The sequence below is a fragment of the Ruditapes philippinarum genome, unplaced genomic scaffold (genome assembly GCF_026571515.1).
Source record: "Ruditapes philippinarum isolate M1 unplaced genomic scaffold, ASM2657151v2 ctg269_1_1_1_1, whole genome shotgun sequence".
NCBI lineage: Eukaryota > Metazoa > Mollusca > Bivalvia > Venerida > Veneridae > Ruditapes > Ruditapes philippinarum.
The window spans coordinates 88390-104518 of NW_026866443.1; the positions used below are offsets into that span (position 1 = coordinate 88390).

At 32.3% G+C, this 16129-nt stretch overlaps 1 protein-coding gene across 1 annotated transcript in view; it reads right to left on the reverse strand.

Moving 5' to 3' along the window:
• Positions 1–16129, reverse strand: part of LOC132732485 (centrosomal protein of 162 kDa-like) — a 53006-nt gene that overhangs the window by 23519 nt on the left and 13358 nt on the right. The window contains exons 9-24 of the mRNA XM_060718919.1: positions 15353–15547; positions 15073–15109; positions 14325–14483; positions 13211–13375; positions 12836–12940; positions 9898–10118; positions 8942–8971; positions 7237–7390; positions 6226–6495; positions 5781–5887; positions 4860–4962; positions 4249–4361; positions 3586–3723; positions 2748–2860; positions 1237–1263; positions 121–162 (exon numbers count right to left, since the gene is read on the reverse strand). Of these exons, the coding sequence (XP_060574902.1) occupies positions 121–162; positions 1237–1263; positions 2748–2860; positions 3586–3723; positions 4249–4361; positions 4860–4962; positions 5781–5887; positions 6226–6495; positions 7237–7390; positions 8942–8971; positions 9898–10118; positions 12836–12940; positions 13211–13375; positions 14325–14483; positions 15073–15109; positions 15353–15547 (1979 nt within the window). The remainder of the gene's footprint in view (positions 1–120; positions 163–1236; positions 1264–2747; positions 2861–3585; positions 3724–4248; positions 4362–4859; positions 4963–5780; positions 5888–6225; positions 6496–7236; positions 7391–8941; positions 8972–9897; positions 10119–12835; positions 12941–13210; positions 13376–14324; positions 14484–15072; positions 15110–15352; positions 15548–16129) is intronic.

Consider the following 16129-nt stretch of genomic DNA (forward strand, 5'->3'; position numbering starts at 1 on the left):
CGAGTAGGACAGCTCTCCATATACTTCGTATAGTCGAGCTAAAAATAAAAGCAGCAATTCAACTATTCTGCTGGACTGTAAAATAAGGGCTTTGTAGGAATTTCAAAACTTCATATTTACCATGCAAAATCCAAAGCAGAGTTATCGGTCTTGGACTTTGACCTACAATTATCATCCTTAAGACATTTGTGAAGTTTCAAGTAAAATTTAAAATACTGTCAATAATAAATAAGACATGAAGTTACATGCAAAGTCTTATCGAAGTGTTATATCAATGTGGAGGCAAAGGTCAGGGGTATTAAGCAAACAGCCTCATTCTTGTTCACATTTATGTTTCTATATACTTAACAATAATACTATTATAAAACAAAATCATATTAAGCTAGCCAAATAAGCAAAGCATATTGGTTACATTGCAAGAAATCTCGCTTTAGTAAATAAAGTAAATTTTAAACATAATGTAACACAGATGCAATAGAATGCATATGCTACCCCATATGATCTAATTCCTGACTATTGAATTTAAATTTGATATTTACGGGAAGATCGCTAAAACTTCTTCTCGGATTCTGAATCAATACTATTACATTTCCTCTATTAATTTCATCTTCTCCACTTAAATCACTTTAAACACAAAATGTTGGAAAATGTGTCTAGTACACAATATTGAAGAGTATGTACATTGCCTATCTACTCATGGTTCATTCATAAACATGTTATAAATCCAGGATTCGTTTATAAGCATATTATAAATCCATGGTTCATTAAGAAGCAGTTAAAATCCATGGTTTATGCTTTAAATCTACGGATGATTTATTTAGAAACAAATTATGAATCCAAATTGCATTTACAAACATGTAACAAACCAATGGTTCATAAACAACATGCTACAAACCAATTGTTCTTTAACAGACCAAACATGTTATGATCCATGGTTCATTTACAGAAAAGTTATAGATCCACAGGTCATTTACAAACAAGTTATAGGTTCATGGTTCATTTACTTACAGAGCCATGGGCCATTTCCAAACAAGTTATAAATCCATGAATTTTAAGAAAAAGAATTCATTCACAGACATGTTATATTGGACCTTTTTTCAATATTGACTGGTACACTATTATAGTCCATACTAGGCAAGCAAAGGAAGTATTTTCAGGAATGTTATACAAGGGGGGAAATCAAATCAAGGTATTAAGGCAGTTATTTCACACACACATGTCACAAAATATACTTACATATTGTTCTTATCTTGTTTTACTATTCTATAACATTATTTAAAATTTAATGAACTTTTGCTGACACAGAATCATAATAATTTAAAATAAGAAAACTATTCATGGTGACAGAATATCTATTACTTTGATATGTACTATACAAAATTATTTAAAATGCTGGGTGCAAGCAAGTTAATATTAATGCACTAAACGTATACTTCGGATTCAAACAAAAGCAAAAATGAATATGTTTTTTAAAAGCTGCATGCCTCCAGATTCATGCTAATTTTCATGAAAATTTTGAAAATATATTTATGAGTAAATTATTGAAAGTTATTAAAAAGAAATTAAAGAAAGTTATTAACATATTGCAAACAGCACTTAAAATCCATATAAATTATCGTAAATTACTGAAAACAGAGGTCAAAATATGCAAAAATAGCCCTTACTGTGTTAGTCACGCAGTAGACACATGGTGATATTTACTGCAAAATCAGTCATTAATTGCATAAAACATGAAAATGATTACTTGAATTTTGAATCATTTCCTTTTTCTTAAAATCATAGTACATTTTCTCAAAATTGATTTTCTTCAAATAATTTGGCTCATCTGCAGGCATACAGCTTTAAGGAAGGCAGAGTCTGCTTTTTTGGAAAGGGACAGTCTTTTAAACAAAACTAATGCTACAATCATTTCTAGGGAAAATCAGTTGCAAGTGGTAAAAATAATTTATATCCTTTTTGAATTTTATATTAAAACCCGTACAAAAATTTAAAAAACAGAAATTTAAAATCATCTTGCTTTGAGTTTGGTACTTTCTAATGTAAACGTGAGCTACCTTAATTGCCAAATTGCTTTAATACTAAACCAGCCAGTAGTACAGTGTCTGCTCAAATGGCACAAAATACTATGCAAAGACACTTGTCATGTTTCTTTTTCTATTTCCACCAACAAAAACACTCCTCTGTTACCTCTTATTTACATTTGTTTTACTTATTCATGTGTGTGTTTACATAACTTACAGTTGTATAACTTAATTTTTCTCTATTGGATTTTATGGTACAAAAACACCGTAAAGGTCTTTTGTCAACTTTACTAATGGATTTGGATCCAAAGCAGAATATTACAGGACTATACCTATGTTGAATACTTTGTTATTTTTATGCTGTTAGGGATTATCTCCCTTAAACTTTAAATTATATTAACCTGTTACTGCACTAAAGTGACAATCTCCAGGTATATTAGCGGGTAATTCATGGTATTTGGATAACAAAGTGCCTCAGCTATGTAAAAACAACAACTTTTATGTAAAGCAACAAAAATATAGCTTTTATCATGCTCAAAACCTTCTTCATCAAGAATGACATGATTTTCAACAAAACTCCTCGGCATCATATTTTGTCAATATTTTTTCATACATATAAAGTTACAGACACTACACATAGTATATTAACAACTAACAGCATTACAATCAATACCGTTTTTATATTTGATAACATTAAGGTCAACTATAAAAACTTAAAGACATTACCTGAGATTAGCAGCTTCAGCGAGTAATTTCTGGTTCTCCTGAAACATTCTCTCCTCAACTTGTTTACTTTGTTTCTTCAAGTTCTTCATCTCATCATATAGTCTCTTATTCTCCTATACAAGTAATATACACAATGTTTGATTGTTCTTCTAAATTTAATACTTATTTTAACACATTTTTTGGCCATATCTCGACAGTCAATCCACCATACTGGCTTTCCTGGATAACTAACCAGTTATAACCAATTTCTCAGCAAGTGACAAACTCTTACCTTGTTGTCTTAATCCAACATGATTCTGACTCAGCCGTGAAATACAAATTACCAACAGACACAATGTTCGAAATAAGTTGTCATGGAAAATTTGGCCGCCCCGGAGGATCACACCAGTGGCCGCCAGATTATATATATGATGCTCTCCCTATTGAGCTTAGCAGGCAGACAAAGGTACACAAAAGAACCAGACACCAGTACAGGTGCATAATAACCATCCAGAAAACTGCTATATCTTATGTCCAAAAAGAGAATAATTTCCTCGTAAATATACATAAACATTCATTTCTTTATAGTACACACAGAAATAACTGGGAATACTAGTACAGTACATAGTGAAAACTGGCAGAGCTCCTGCAAATTTAAATAAATTTAGCATGACTTTCTATATCTTATTATATCAGTTACTTTAAATCTAGATCTGGTACCCCAGGCTTCTTTAAGTACTGACTTTTCTGCATATCACTGATATTTTTTAACAGTCACTTATCTTTAAATCACTCAGCAGAAAGAATTCCTATGATTTATTAAGAAAAACTAATTAACAGAAGATAAAAATAGCCATACCTGTTGGTAGCCAGATATCAGGGTTTCTTGTTCTCTCAGGTCACGTTGTAGAGTTTCTAGTTGCTCCTTACCCATACCTTCTAGTGACTGTCCTGCCAGTACCTTCATCTTCATATCCTTATCTGCATCTCCACTTACCTTTAATTTATGTGATTCCATTATACATAATAATCTATAGTAATCTTAATCTACAATTTGCGTAATTAGCAAAATTTGATCCCTTGCAAATATTTCTTACAGTATACAACATTGCATCTTTGTTTAAAACTTTATCAGGTATATAACAATAAAAAAAATCTAGAGTACATGCTGGGAAATAATGAACAAAGTTTTATTAAGTAGTAATTAGTAAGAAGTAGTAAGTTTCATGATAATCCATCAAGTTATTCACAAGAAGAAAATGTTCTAAAGGTGTTTTTTTTTCTATTTTAAACTCAAAAAACAGGGCCAACTACATTTGTTTTCAATAAACTTCAAACTTCATACAAGAACCTTGTAAGGAAATTTCAGACCAAAATTGGTAAGAATACATCTGTTAGTTCATTTCAATATAATGTTTAAATGTTTTTTTTGTTTCCTTCTATTTATAGCTTTACTGACCACTGGAAGGGGCCAGCCACTATTTTATCAATTGAGCACCCTATATGTAATTGGTACACCTACCTTGGCATTAAGAACAAAGTTTTCCTGCTTCAGCTCAGATATTTGTTGTTCATACTGTAACTTCTGAGATTCTAACTGTCTCTCGTAGCTTCTCTCCATTGACTCCAGTTCACCTGAAATACAACAACAACAATTAGAACTTTGTTTATAAGACATATATGCCCAAAATTGCCCTTTGTCTAATTCTAATATACACTTGTGGAAGCCATTACATTCTAAAATTAACTTAACGAGAAGTGCATACCACAAGATTTCGATATATGTGCTTACAACCAATAATAGCAGATACTATTTATTCATCAAATAATTCGTCAAAGGGAAACATTTGGTTTGAAAAGGTTCTAAAAATCTGGTGATGTGCACTGCTCCTTACTGAATCGTTAAAACGAACTCCTTATTGACTGCTTGGCCTTCTCAATTCTATTTACAAGTGTCTACGCCACAGGTAAAGAAACAAGCCACCTGCAAAACCTGTCCCTTTACTATTAGGTGTTTTCAAACTCCTTTAATTAACAATGAACAGTTCTAAATTCAATGTAGGTCAAGTCCATTACAGCATTGTAAGGGTGAATTACATAAAAAAAAACATTAGGTATAAAATACAGAAATACCTTTCAGTTTTTCAATCACCTTGTCCTTTTCCTCATCAGTACCATCTTCGGCTTTTTCCTTAAAGCTTGCAGATACTGATGGCTCTTCCATGGATGGTTTTACCTATAATATAATGCGATACATAGAATAATTGAGCCGTGTCACGACAAAACCAACATAATGCGTTTGCGACCAGCATGGATCCAGACCAGCCTGCGCATCCGCGCAGTCTGATCAGGATGCATGCTGTTCACTATCAGTTTCTGTACTTGTAATAGGGTTTGTAAGCGAACAGCATGGATCCTGATCCGACTATGTTGGTTTTGTCATGACGCGGCTCAATTCTCTTTTACAAAAACATGTAAATTAAGCTTCAGCTATTGGCAAGAAACTACAAAATGCATATTTCAATATTTCAAGACATACTAAATTTTGTTCAAAACAAGGTAATAGTATAATATGAGATGATTAAAGGTAAGTAACTCATTTTCTTATATCAATATAATTTCATCAATATAGTGTTTATTTTAACGACATGCAAGATAATATCACCACACATTTATCCTTGAAATAGTGACTGTACCCCCTAAAATGCTTGACACAATTAAAAATTATTAAGTTATAGACAATTCATGACAACATATGACAACATATCCTGTGGCAAACTTCTAAACCACCACTGTTTAATGTTGGGTTTTTTTGTTTTATTTTTTTTTTTGGGGGGGGGGGGGGGTTTGTTTTAAACTTTGGCACATCTTTGTTATGATGTTTGATCATTGTTGTGTTGTAAACAGTTGACAAACTGTGCAAAAAGTCATTAGTTTTAAATATAATTTCAGAAAATAAATATCAATCAAACATTGGTTGTCTAGAAAGTAACAGTATATTATTAGGAGGGGCAGATAATCCGCATAATTATTGCAGTAATATTCTCATCTTACCTCAGGTATAAAATGTTCCTTGATGTACTTGGCAAAGGATTCTACAGAAGCATCTAAATGTGAAGATCCCACAGTACCAAGCTTGGCTCTCTTTGCTGACTGACTTCCTACAATATATATATATCAATATGTTATTGTAACTTATAACACTAAAGGAATATTGAATTATTTACATTATGCTTTTTTAAACCAGCATGCTTATTTGCATGCGACATGTAGTATTGGTTTGTTTTATCTTCAGAAACATTGCTTACATTTCAAAAATTCAACATAAAAATAATCTTATAAGACAATGGATTTTGTTTGCTAAATACTCATCATAAAATATCCAGTCTAAAAATTAAAACAATTTTTCGATTTTCAAAAAAAAATTTTTTTTGTAAAAGTAACAATAAAGGCATTAGAGGCATGTTGCTTAAATAGTGACATTTGAAAAATTGTTTACCTATAGTTTTCTGCCTGGTGACATCAGCAGGACTCCATACATCTCCTTTAGCAGATTTCACTTCTCTTTTCTTGGGACTCATTACCTTGGTAGTTCTGTCAGTGGACCTGGATGGTGAGTCATTCGTAACACGCTTTGACCGCGTGTAACCTAGAAAATCTCGCTCTCGGTCATGAGTCCTATCTCGCGGAGGTTTAGGTGGCGAGTACATCTGTCCGTACCCTGATCCCTTGATAGACTTGTGCTTCCATTTTAATGTCTCAGAAAAGTCTAAAAAGAAATGGTATATATGACATGGTAAGTTTTTACCCTTATCCGTATAAAGGATGTCCAGTTATAGCAATAATCATGTGACACATAAACAGATTGGGCAGTAGTGTGATTGTAATACTGTCTGACTTCAAAAGTTCACTACTTAAATTAATAACAAGTCTTTCTATTGAGACTTTAAAAGGTTTTATGTAATGGTGCTTTACACTCAAAATATTAAAGAACTTCTATCGTCTGAAAAAGAGTACTTTCTGTATCTGTGAGACAAAATATGCAAACAGTCCTCTGGACTGAGTCATGAACATGGGTTTCCGGTGGCAACTATAACCGGACATATAACACATACACAAAAATTGTACAATTTTAACTTCAGAACCCAAAATCTGTAATAACTTACTTAAATAGGATTGCAAAAAGAATCAAAGATTTATTTTAACTAATATCATCATATCTATAATAAGTGACTCAAAACCCTGCTCAGACTAGTTTTATATACACCAGAAAATTTGCATCTCAATCTGTGATTATTCGTGTATTTCAGGTCAAACTCAAGGTCACCTACCACTCTTTATTCAAATATTCAACTTCCTCCATTGACCTTAAATCTTACTTTTATTTCTTACTTTTTTTCTCTTTTTTTAAAAAAAAATATCTTTGTCTGAATCTTTTGCAGTAAAATATCCGCAGCCATTTTAATTTTAGAAAATGCAAATGGTGTAAGAGATATCGAAGGGAGCTAACCTATTTTCATGGGAGATGAAGATCTTGACCTTGACCTTCTGAGAGATGAATCTGTGGTCTTCAGTCCTTTCTGTGGTTTTTCTTTGTCTGCCTTTTTCTTTCCTGACTTTTTCTTATGCTCCTTCTTTGTTCCTCTTCCTCTCTCATTCACAGACTAGTTTAAATATGCATAAACATGTTGTATACATGTACATATATTCTTGACATATTTACAACTGGTTTTCAATTTCTTTTGACTAATTTACGAAACTGACAAATATTATATATCAACCAATATAAGTACAAGCTAAAAGAGTAACACACTTATAACACCAGGACAGGTTTACAATCTACTAGTTTTGATCAATACTTGACCTTCATCAGGATAAAATAATTCAAAAATTTTTGCTACTTAAGTATTGAAAAATAACGGCTACAGTCTATGACGTTTGTTACAAAAATTTAACAGTGTTACTTAAAATTGAAGTGATTTTGGCTGAATGCCAATGAGTCCTAGTAGTCTGTTTTACAATGAAAAGATTTTATCTGGTGGTAAATAGCCCATATATTCCATTAAAGCTGCAAACCTCCAGATGAGCCAAAGTATTTCAAGAAAATCAATACTGAGAAAAATGCACTAAACTTTTAAGAAAGGTAAAAACATTCAGATCTAAGTAATATTTTACTTGTGTATGTGCAGTTTAAGACTGATTTGGCAGTATTTTATTACCATAATTCTACTGCGTAACTAATGCCATAAGGGCTGTTTTTGCATATGTTGACCACTTTTTGTTAATTTTTGTGGATTGTTAGTGCCGATTGCAATATGTAAATTACTTTATTTGTTCACCTTACAATATTTTACTTATAAATACATTTCTAAAATATTCATGAAAATTAACATGAATCTGGAGGTGTGCTACTTTAACATTGATGATTTTTTCATTGTTATTGCTGTATTTATCCTGGCAGATGGTTTCCGTGCTTGAACTTGGGGTTGCCAGTAGTGGAGAGAGTGAAATAAATTATACGTAAAATTAAGAGCTTTTAGTTGCAAAGTTGTCTATGATAGGAGATTACTTTGCACGATAAGATACTAATTTGTAATATTAAGTTAGTGTTCTGATTTTTTATTAAGTCTATATAACGAGGTGGTCTTTCACAACATTTTGTCTAAATAAGAATTTATTTTTATCTTTAAGTCTTGAACTGATAAATTGTAAACAATATCCAAAATCTGGAATTATACATGTACTTGCAACATATATCACAAGTCATTCCAACCTGCTTTATAAAAATATTATTTTATACTCTATAAAACTTGCTTTTCCCAAATAACATTCAAGTTAAAGACAATATTTTGAAACCATCATTTTTAATTAGAAACTTATTTATGCTAAATATTTTATTGTGCTTTTATTTAGAAATAAAGAAATGATTCAATACAATGGAACAAAATCTATGTCTCCATAAATTTGCTTGTTAGGTAGAGTCAATCAAATTAAATATTCTCAAATTCTTAGTAGTACAAAATATCAAAATTAATGTACTTTGATTTTCACTGTATTAAAGAACACATCAAATCATGACGTATTAAATCAAGCTACACATCTTTTTGAAATGTGAAAAACACCAACACAATCATCACAAATCATTTGGTTAAATGAAATAATTAAATTACACACATAGAAAATTCTGTTGTTAGATTTTGTGTTCAGTTACATACCCGCCTTGCTTCCATATAAGAGTCTTCAGACTATAGAATATGAGGTAATATACAAATGAGGTAAAAATATGAATGAGATAATAAGTAAATGAGATAATAACCAACAAGATGATATTTGAATAAGATAATAAACAAATCAGGTAATGATTGAGTGGGATTATAACAAATGATGTAATACTTGAATGAGATAATGTATAAATGAGGTAATACGTGAATGAGATAATGCATGAATGAGGTAATAAGTGAATGAGATAATGCATTAATGAGGTACTAAGTGAATGAGATAATGCATGAATGAGGTACTAAGTGAATGAGATAATGCATTAATGAGGTACTAAGTGAATTACATAATGCATTAAAATGTAATGAGTGAATGAGATAATAAACAAATGAATAATAAGTTAATGACATAATGTACATATGAGATAATATATATGGATTAATGAAATAAAAAGGTAATAAATAACAGGTAAAACTAAAGAGAAAGTATACAAAAGACAATACAATAAATGAAATGAAGTAATAAGAAATGATATATAAATGAGAAAAGAATGATTAACATGTATTTACATTTAGCAAATATCTAAAATGAAAGACACTTTTAAAACGTCTAAATGCATATTTCTAAAACAAACGTAAAAGCAAACAACTTTATCTCAAAATCGTTTTCTAAAATCAGTAAATCAGTTCCATAAATACATGTATAGTTTTAATACAATGCTTATGTAAGTATTTGCGTATGTGTAGATGTTCTAAATAGTATCACCACAATATACAGTGATAAATAGCAAAAAAAATCTTCAAAAAAAAAAAAAATCTTTTGATTTCTAATGAAACAATCAGTTAACAAAGCAAACACTAACTGTGCACTTCACAACTAATTCATGATCACTTTTTCCAAATATCAGTTTCTCAAAGAAGAAAAAGATTTTCAAAAATATGAAGTAAATATTTACCACTTCTATCACGGGCCTGTACATCTCAGTATCTTCAGTATGGGAGGTATCAAACCCTCCCTTCATTGAGCTATCACCTCCTCTATGTGAGCTATCACCACGATGGGAACTATCACCACGCTGTGAGTAGTCCTGCTCAACTGGGAAGGGTCGAGCAGGTGAGAGGTTGAAACCCCTAAGTTCCTCTGCATCTATGTCTACATGCTTCTGTCTTTCTATAACTAGAATATCATTAATTAAAGAATGATAATATATTATAAGAATGATAACATAAAATAACAAGAGGGCCATAATGGCCCTGAAGTCGCTCACCTGTATATAGGCCCCTAGAGCGGGGCCAGTTTAAACCCCAGGGCTTTTATTTGAACAAACTTGGTAGACACACATTAGAAGATGTTTCATGCTAAACATCTAAGGTCTAGCTCGTTGAGTTTTTTTAAAAAAAGATTTTTTAAGTTTTAACTATACACACATAGTTAAAAGCAATGACACCCCGGGCGGGGCCAGTTTTGACCCAAGGCCTTGAAGGGCTTTTATTTGAACAACTTTGAAGACACTCACTAGAAGATGTTTTATGCTTAATATCTTAACTCTAGCTATTTGGTTTTTTTTCAAAGAAGATTTTTCTAAGTTTTTGCTATACACATAAATAAAATCAATGACCCCTGGGGCGGGGCCAATTTTGACCCCAGGGCTTTTATTTGAACAAACTTTGTAGACACTCACTAGAAGATGTTTCATACTTAGTATCTAAATAGATACTCTAGCTATTTGGGTTTTTCAAAGAAGATTTTTTTTTACACATATAAGGAAAATCAATGACCCCTGGGGCAGGGCCAATTTTGACCCCAGGGCTCTTATTTGAACAAATTTGGTAGACACCCATTAGAAGATGTTTCATGCTAAATATCTTAGCTCTAGATCTTTGGGTTCTTTAAAAGAAGATTTTATAAGTTTTTACTGTATGCACATAGGGAAAATCAATGACCCCCTGGGGCAGGGCCAATTTTGACCCCAGGGCTTTTATTTGAACAAACTTGATAGACACTCATTAGAACATGTTTCATGCTAAATATCTTAGCTGTAGCTCTTTGGGTTCTTTAAAAGATGATTTTATAAGTTTTTACTATATGCACTATAGGGAAAATCAATGACCCCCTGGGGCTGGGCGAATTTTGACCCCAGGGCTTTTATTTGAACAAACTTGGTAGACACCCATTAGAAGATCTTTCATGCTAAATATCTTAGCTATAGCTCTTTGGGTTCTTTAAAAGAAGATTTTTTAAGTTTTTACTATATGCATATAGGGAAAATCAATGACCCCCTGGGCGGGGCCAATTTTGACCCCAGGGCTTTTATTTGAACAAACTTGATAGACACTCACTAGAAGATGCATCATGCCAAATATCTAAGCTCTACCTATTTGGGTTTTTTAAAAGAAGATATTTTAAGTTTTTTCTATTGGTTGCCATGGCAACCAGAGTTCTGCATGGAATTAAATTTTTTGAACAATTTTTAAAGGTGACCACCAATGGAACATTCATGTGAAGTTTGGATGAAATTGGCTCAGCGGTTTATGAGGAGATGTCATTTAAAGTAAAAGTTTACGGATGACGGACTGACGACGGACGAAAAGCGATCACAAAAGCTCACTCTGTCACTTTGTGACAGGTGAGCTAAAATTCTATGGTCAATGCATACATTGCAATGCATTTTCTTAAAAGAATTTTTTTTACATCATAATGATACTACTTTTTCCAACCTTTAACATTTACCAGCCTCCACAAATTTTCCAACCATACCCATTTACCAGCCCTACCAATTTACCAACCATACTAATTTAGCAACCTTACAAATTTACCAACCATACTAATTTAGCAACCTTACAAAGTACCTACCTTACAAATTTACCAACCATACTAATTTAGCAACCTTACAAGGTACCTACCTTACAAATTTACCAACCATACTATATAAACTACCTTACCAATGTTAGAACCATATCAATGTCCCAAACTTATAAAATTTATTAATTTACTATGCATAACAATTTTCAATATTAATCACCTATTACATACCTGCCTGTATTTTTTAAGTTTAGTCAGTAATATAAAGAATGAAGGCATAATTGTTGACACTCTTGATGTATTGTGCATATTTAACAAAACACTTTTTAGGTGTTACATACAAACTTGTCAAAACTTTACCGTAGCAGTTTAGAAACAATTTCAAAACTATCAATAACTTAAGAGGACAATTAAATGTTCAATGAGGTAAATTCTTTGAAAACAATTATCTTTATCAACAGACTAAAATTGGAGTGTTTAATTACAAGGTTGATAAATTATGTAATTTTTTTCAGGTACTGTTTCTGTTATAGGGAATTTACATGTATTACTACATTTTAGGTTGAACACATTTCTTTAAGCAATCATGCTCTGTTTTTCATCATAAAATGAATATTTAGAATGAAGGTAACATAATCAGAAATATAAACAACTTGCTAAATCTTTAAGAGATATGCGCATTAATTTATCCTCAGATTTCAACAGCCTTAACCAAAACTTTATGCTCACTTACATGCAATGATGTATATGGTTATGCAAAGCTTCTTGGCATTCTGGTCTAATATTTGTCTTTTTTAAGCAACATGGGATAACACAGTCTTTGTGACTCATCAAATAATTAACATATGTAAGATACTGTTGCATATGACCAAGATATTATCTTATCACTTCACCTGCTGCATTTCTGAAATGGACTTGACCATCTTCCGTTTTTTTTTAACTGTCTATTATCAATTTAAAGAAAGTTGTGCCTGGTCAGACTGCACAAACATGCAAACTGTCTTGGCTCTATACTGGTGGCATAGGCTAATCACTGTCAGTTCCAGAAGGTTATAGGGTAAATGATCTATACACATATAAACATCATGTACCTTTTGGACTCTTTCTTGAATCTGGCGAGGATTGGTCGTCACGGCCAGCTTTAATCTGTAAATCTTCTAACTCTTTCATTATCTCAGCCACATTTCTTTGTTTACCTTTAATTTATAATCATAAAGGTATAGAAATGTAAGCAAATCATACATCAATAATATCAATGTGAACTCAATTCGGAATGAATGCTTTATGACTAAAAGTGTGCCTCTCATGTTATGTCCCATATCCTAAAGAATATTGCCCTTTTCCTTCTTGATTTGGTTTGATTTTACATGCAACACTGCAATAGTTAAGTATCCAAAATAGAATATGAACATTTCATCTTCGAACAAGTATTTTGTGTAAAAATATCAACGATTCAAATATATTACCGTCAGTTGTACTCAGTAGCTTCTTGACAAGATCCTCGGTCCCTTTGTCTCCCTGCGAGGACAGATCCAGCATGCTGTCGTTACCTATGGTAGCGGAGAGTCCAAGTTTCTCTAGTGCATTGTGGAGTGCCTCGATCTCCTGACTCGTGTTTGTACCTATCATACCTACATGTATATAATAAAGTTTTCATGAATCAATACCACACTAATTATCTAAAATGGACTTGACAATCAATCAATATGGACAAAAACAAATCTAGACAAAATCATTTAACATTATTTGGGACTATTTCAAAATATTTACAGATTGAATAGCAAACAGTGCTGCGCAGACCAAGTTTCGGCAGCAAGGATGTGACGGCTAATATTGGTCTAACTGGTTGCGTGGGTAAAATCTGTTACTGCCTGCAGGCCAAGGATTAAGACATAAAAAATTTATTTCAACATTGTGTTTTAGCTCCCACACAAACTGGATTCTTAAGAATTTATGTGTAATGAACTTTACAATTAAAAACGGGCCTTTTTTTGTTTTGTTTTTTTGTTGTTTTCTTCAGTTCTAAGTAACATCAACACTGTAAAGATCATACAGAGAAATTTAAACTTTACATGTCGAGGAAGGCCTCTAGTGTACCTTTATTATTTTGGAGGCAAAACGAACATTGAAAACATCTAACTAGAACCATCAACCTTCCTAAAGCAAGCTGGAAAAACATTTGGCTACTAAGGCCATAAGAACTTTCATTTGTTCATAGTTAACTTAATGAAAATCAATATCAAAGATTTTTTCAATGCAAAGCAAAGAGAAAACAGTTTTTAAGCAACAAAATTAATTTTTACTAAACAATATTATGTTTCACACAAAATGTGTATTTTGTATCGTACTGGTTAGTAGTTTTGGATTTTACGTCACACCAACACAGTATATGTCATATGGCGACTTTCCAGCTTTAGGAAGACTGCAGGTATCCTTCTGTGCATTATTTCAGGCACGATCGGGCCCCTGAATAGAACCACATATGTTCCATAAGCTAGCTGGATAGCTTTCTCACATGATTAATGCTTCCAAGGGATCACCCTTCTTCCAGATTTTTAGATAAGTAAATGTTAAACAAACCTGTAACAGTTTTGAGAGTCTCAGGTCCACTATGACTTGGTCTGAAGTTGTCTACATGTTGATCTTCATCCTCCTCTAACACATCTCTCATTGTACCTTTCCCCACCTGAGGGGAAGTTGTTGTGTTCATGGTAGATTCCAAGGAATCCATTAGGGAAACTGAAAAATCAAGTGTCTTTTGGTCAGATGAAATGAAATCCCTAATACAAGCATTACTATTATAACAGAGTAATTTTACCAAGCCATAGACTTTATTTGCAAAGCATATGAAGTAATTTATGTTTCAATACTATCATATTCCCTACCATACTTTAGTAAGGCAAGGACAACAACTGTAACAAAACTGAATTAATCAACATGCATAACCCCAGGTGCACAACTTCACATGCTGATGAAAATTCTTGTAAAAATTAGTGCTCTCTAATGCAAGCACTTTTATATGAACATGTAACACAACATTATGAAATGGTTTTTCAATGTCAAGGGCAATAACTCTACAATTACTGAATAAATTCAAGCAAACCCCCTGTTCCATAACTACACATGCTCATTGCTAACCAACATTCCTGTTAAGTTTCATGACAGGTCAAATACTTTAATACTTTTAGAGCTACATGTGACACAAATGGAACAGACGCACGCACACACACATTGAAAGACAACGGCACATCTTAATGCCATAGAGTATAGGTCTAAAAATCTCCTCTAATTTTTTTTTAAATAACTTAACAAAACATCAAGTACTTACCTTTAGACAACATGCTTGGTTTTTGCTCAGAATGTTCCTGAAAGCAAGAATGAAAATGGTTTTAAAACAGCTTATGAATTTTTAAACCTATTAAGTTTAAATATAATTATTAAGAACTTCAGTTTAGTTATAACAAATAACAATAATAATTATGTGATTCACTTACAAGCATATAAAATATATAAATCTGAGCTTAGTTTAAACTGAAGATTTTATTTAGAAACATTATCTATAAAACTTTTTCAACTATTATATCAAAGACACAAAGACGTAAAATTACCCGTTCTGATTGTATTTCACCGCCGGTCTCGGGACGTGGCGGCACGTCTTCCTCTTCGTCCTCCATGTCCTGAAGTGCGGCCAATGTCGCTGCCGTCCTAGCAGCGCCCTCTGGTGACATTGTGTTAGCTGTAGCACTGAGGTCACGATTTAACCTTCCATAGTCTATTGTACCATCAGCATTCTTCTCAAGATCCTAAATTATAATGATTCAAATTTTAATGTTTTTTGTTTTTTACTCTATACTTTTGGGTTAATGCCAGTTTTTTCAGAAAAGTTAGTTATCTCAAACCCTATGAAGATGAAAGGAATGATTGACCTTGATTTGCACTGGTTAAAATTTTTTTTTGTCTATTATTTTGCCAAAGATTTACATCTTCATACCAAAGTAACTAAATTAAAAGAGCATGCATGAAAGCATCAAATTACATTCTCAAAATACAGTTGAATGTTTGGTAATCTTTAACTTTGTCTAAGGTGATTCTGTCTTTATATATAAGCAAGATATAACAGTAAGAATATGAACTGTACAACTTTTAAAAGATTTAGTCTCATTAATGATTCAGTTTCATCAGGAATAACTTTACACCCTTTAAAATATTAGCCTGCTAGCAGGAAACAGAATCTACCCAGGTGACCTGTACTGACCATGATCAGCCATTGCAGCATCTTATCACAGTCTGCACTATTTGATATTCAGTCAGTATGTATTTTGAAATTATCCCTAAAAAATCTGAATGGTTTTGTCTACACTGAAAGATGGGTAGGTCAATTTAAG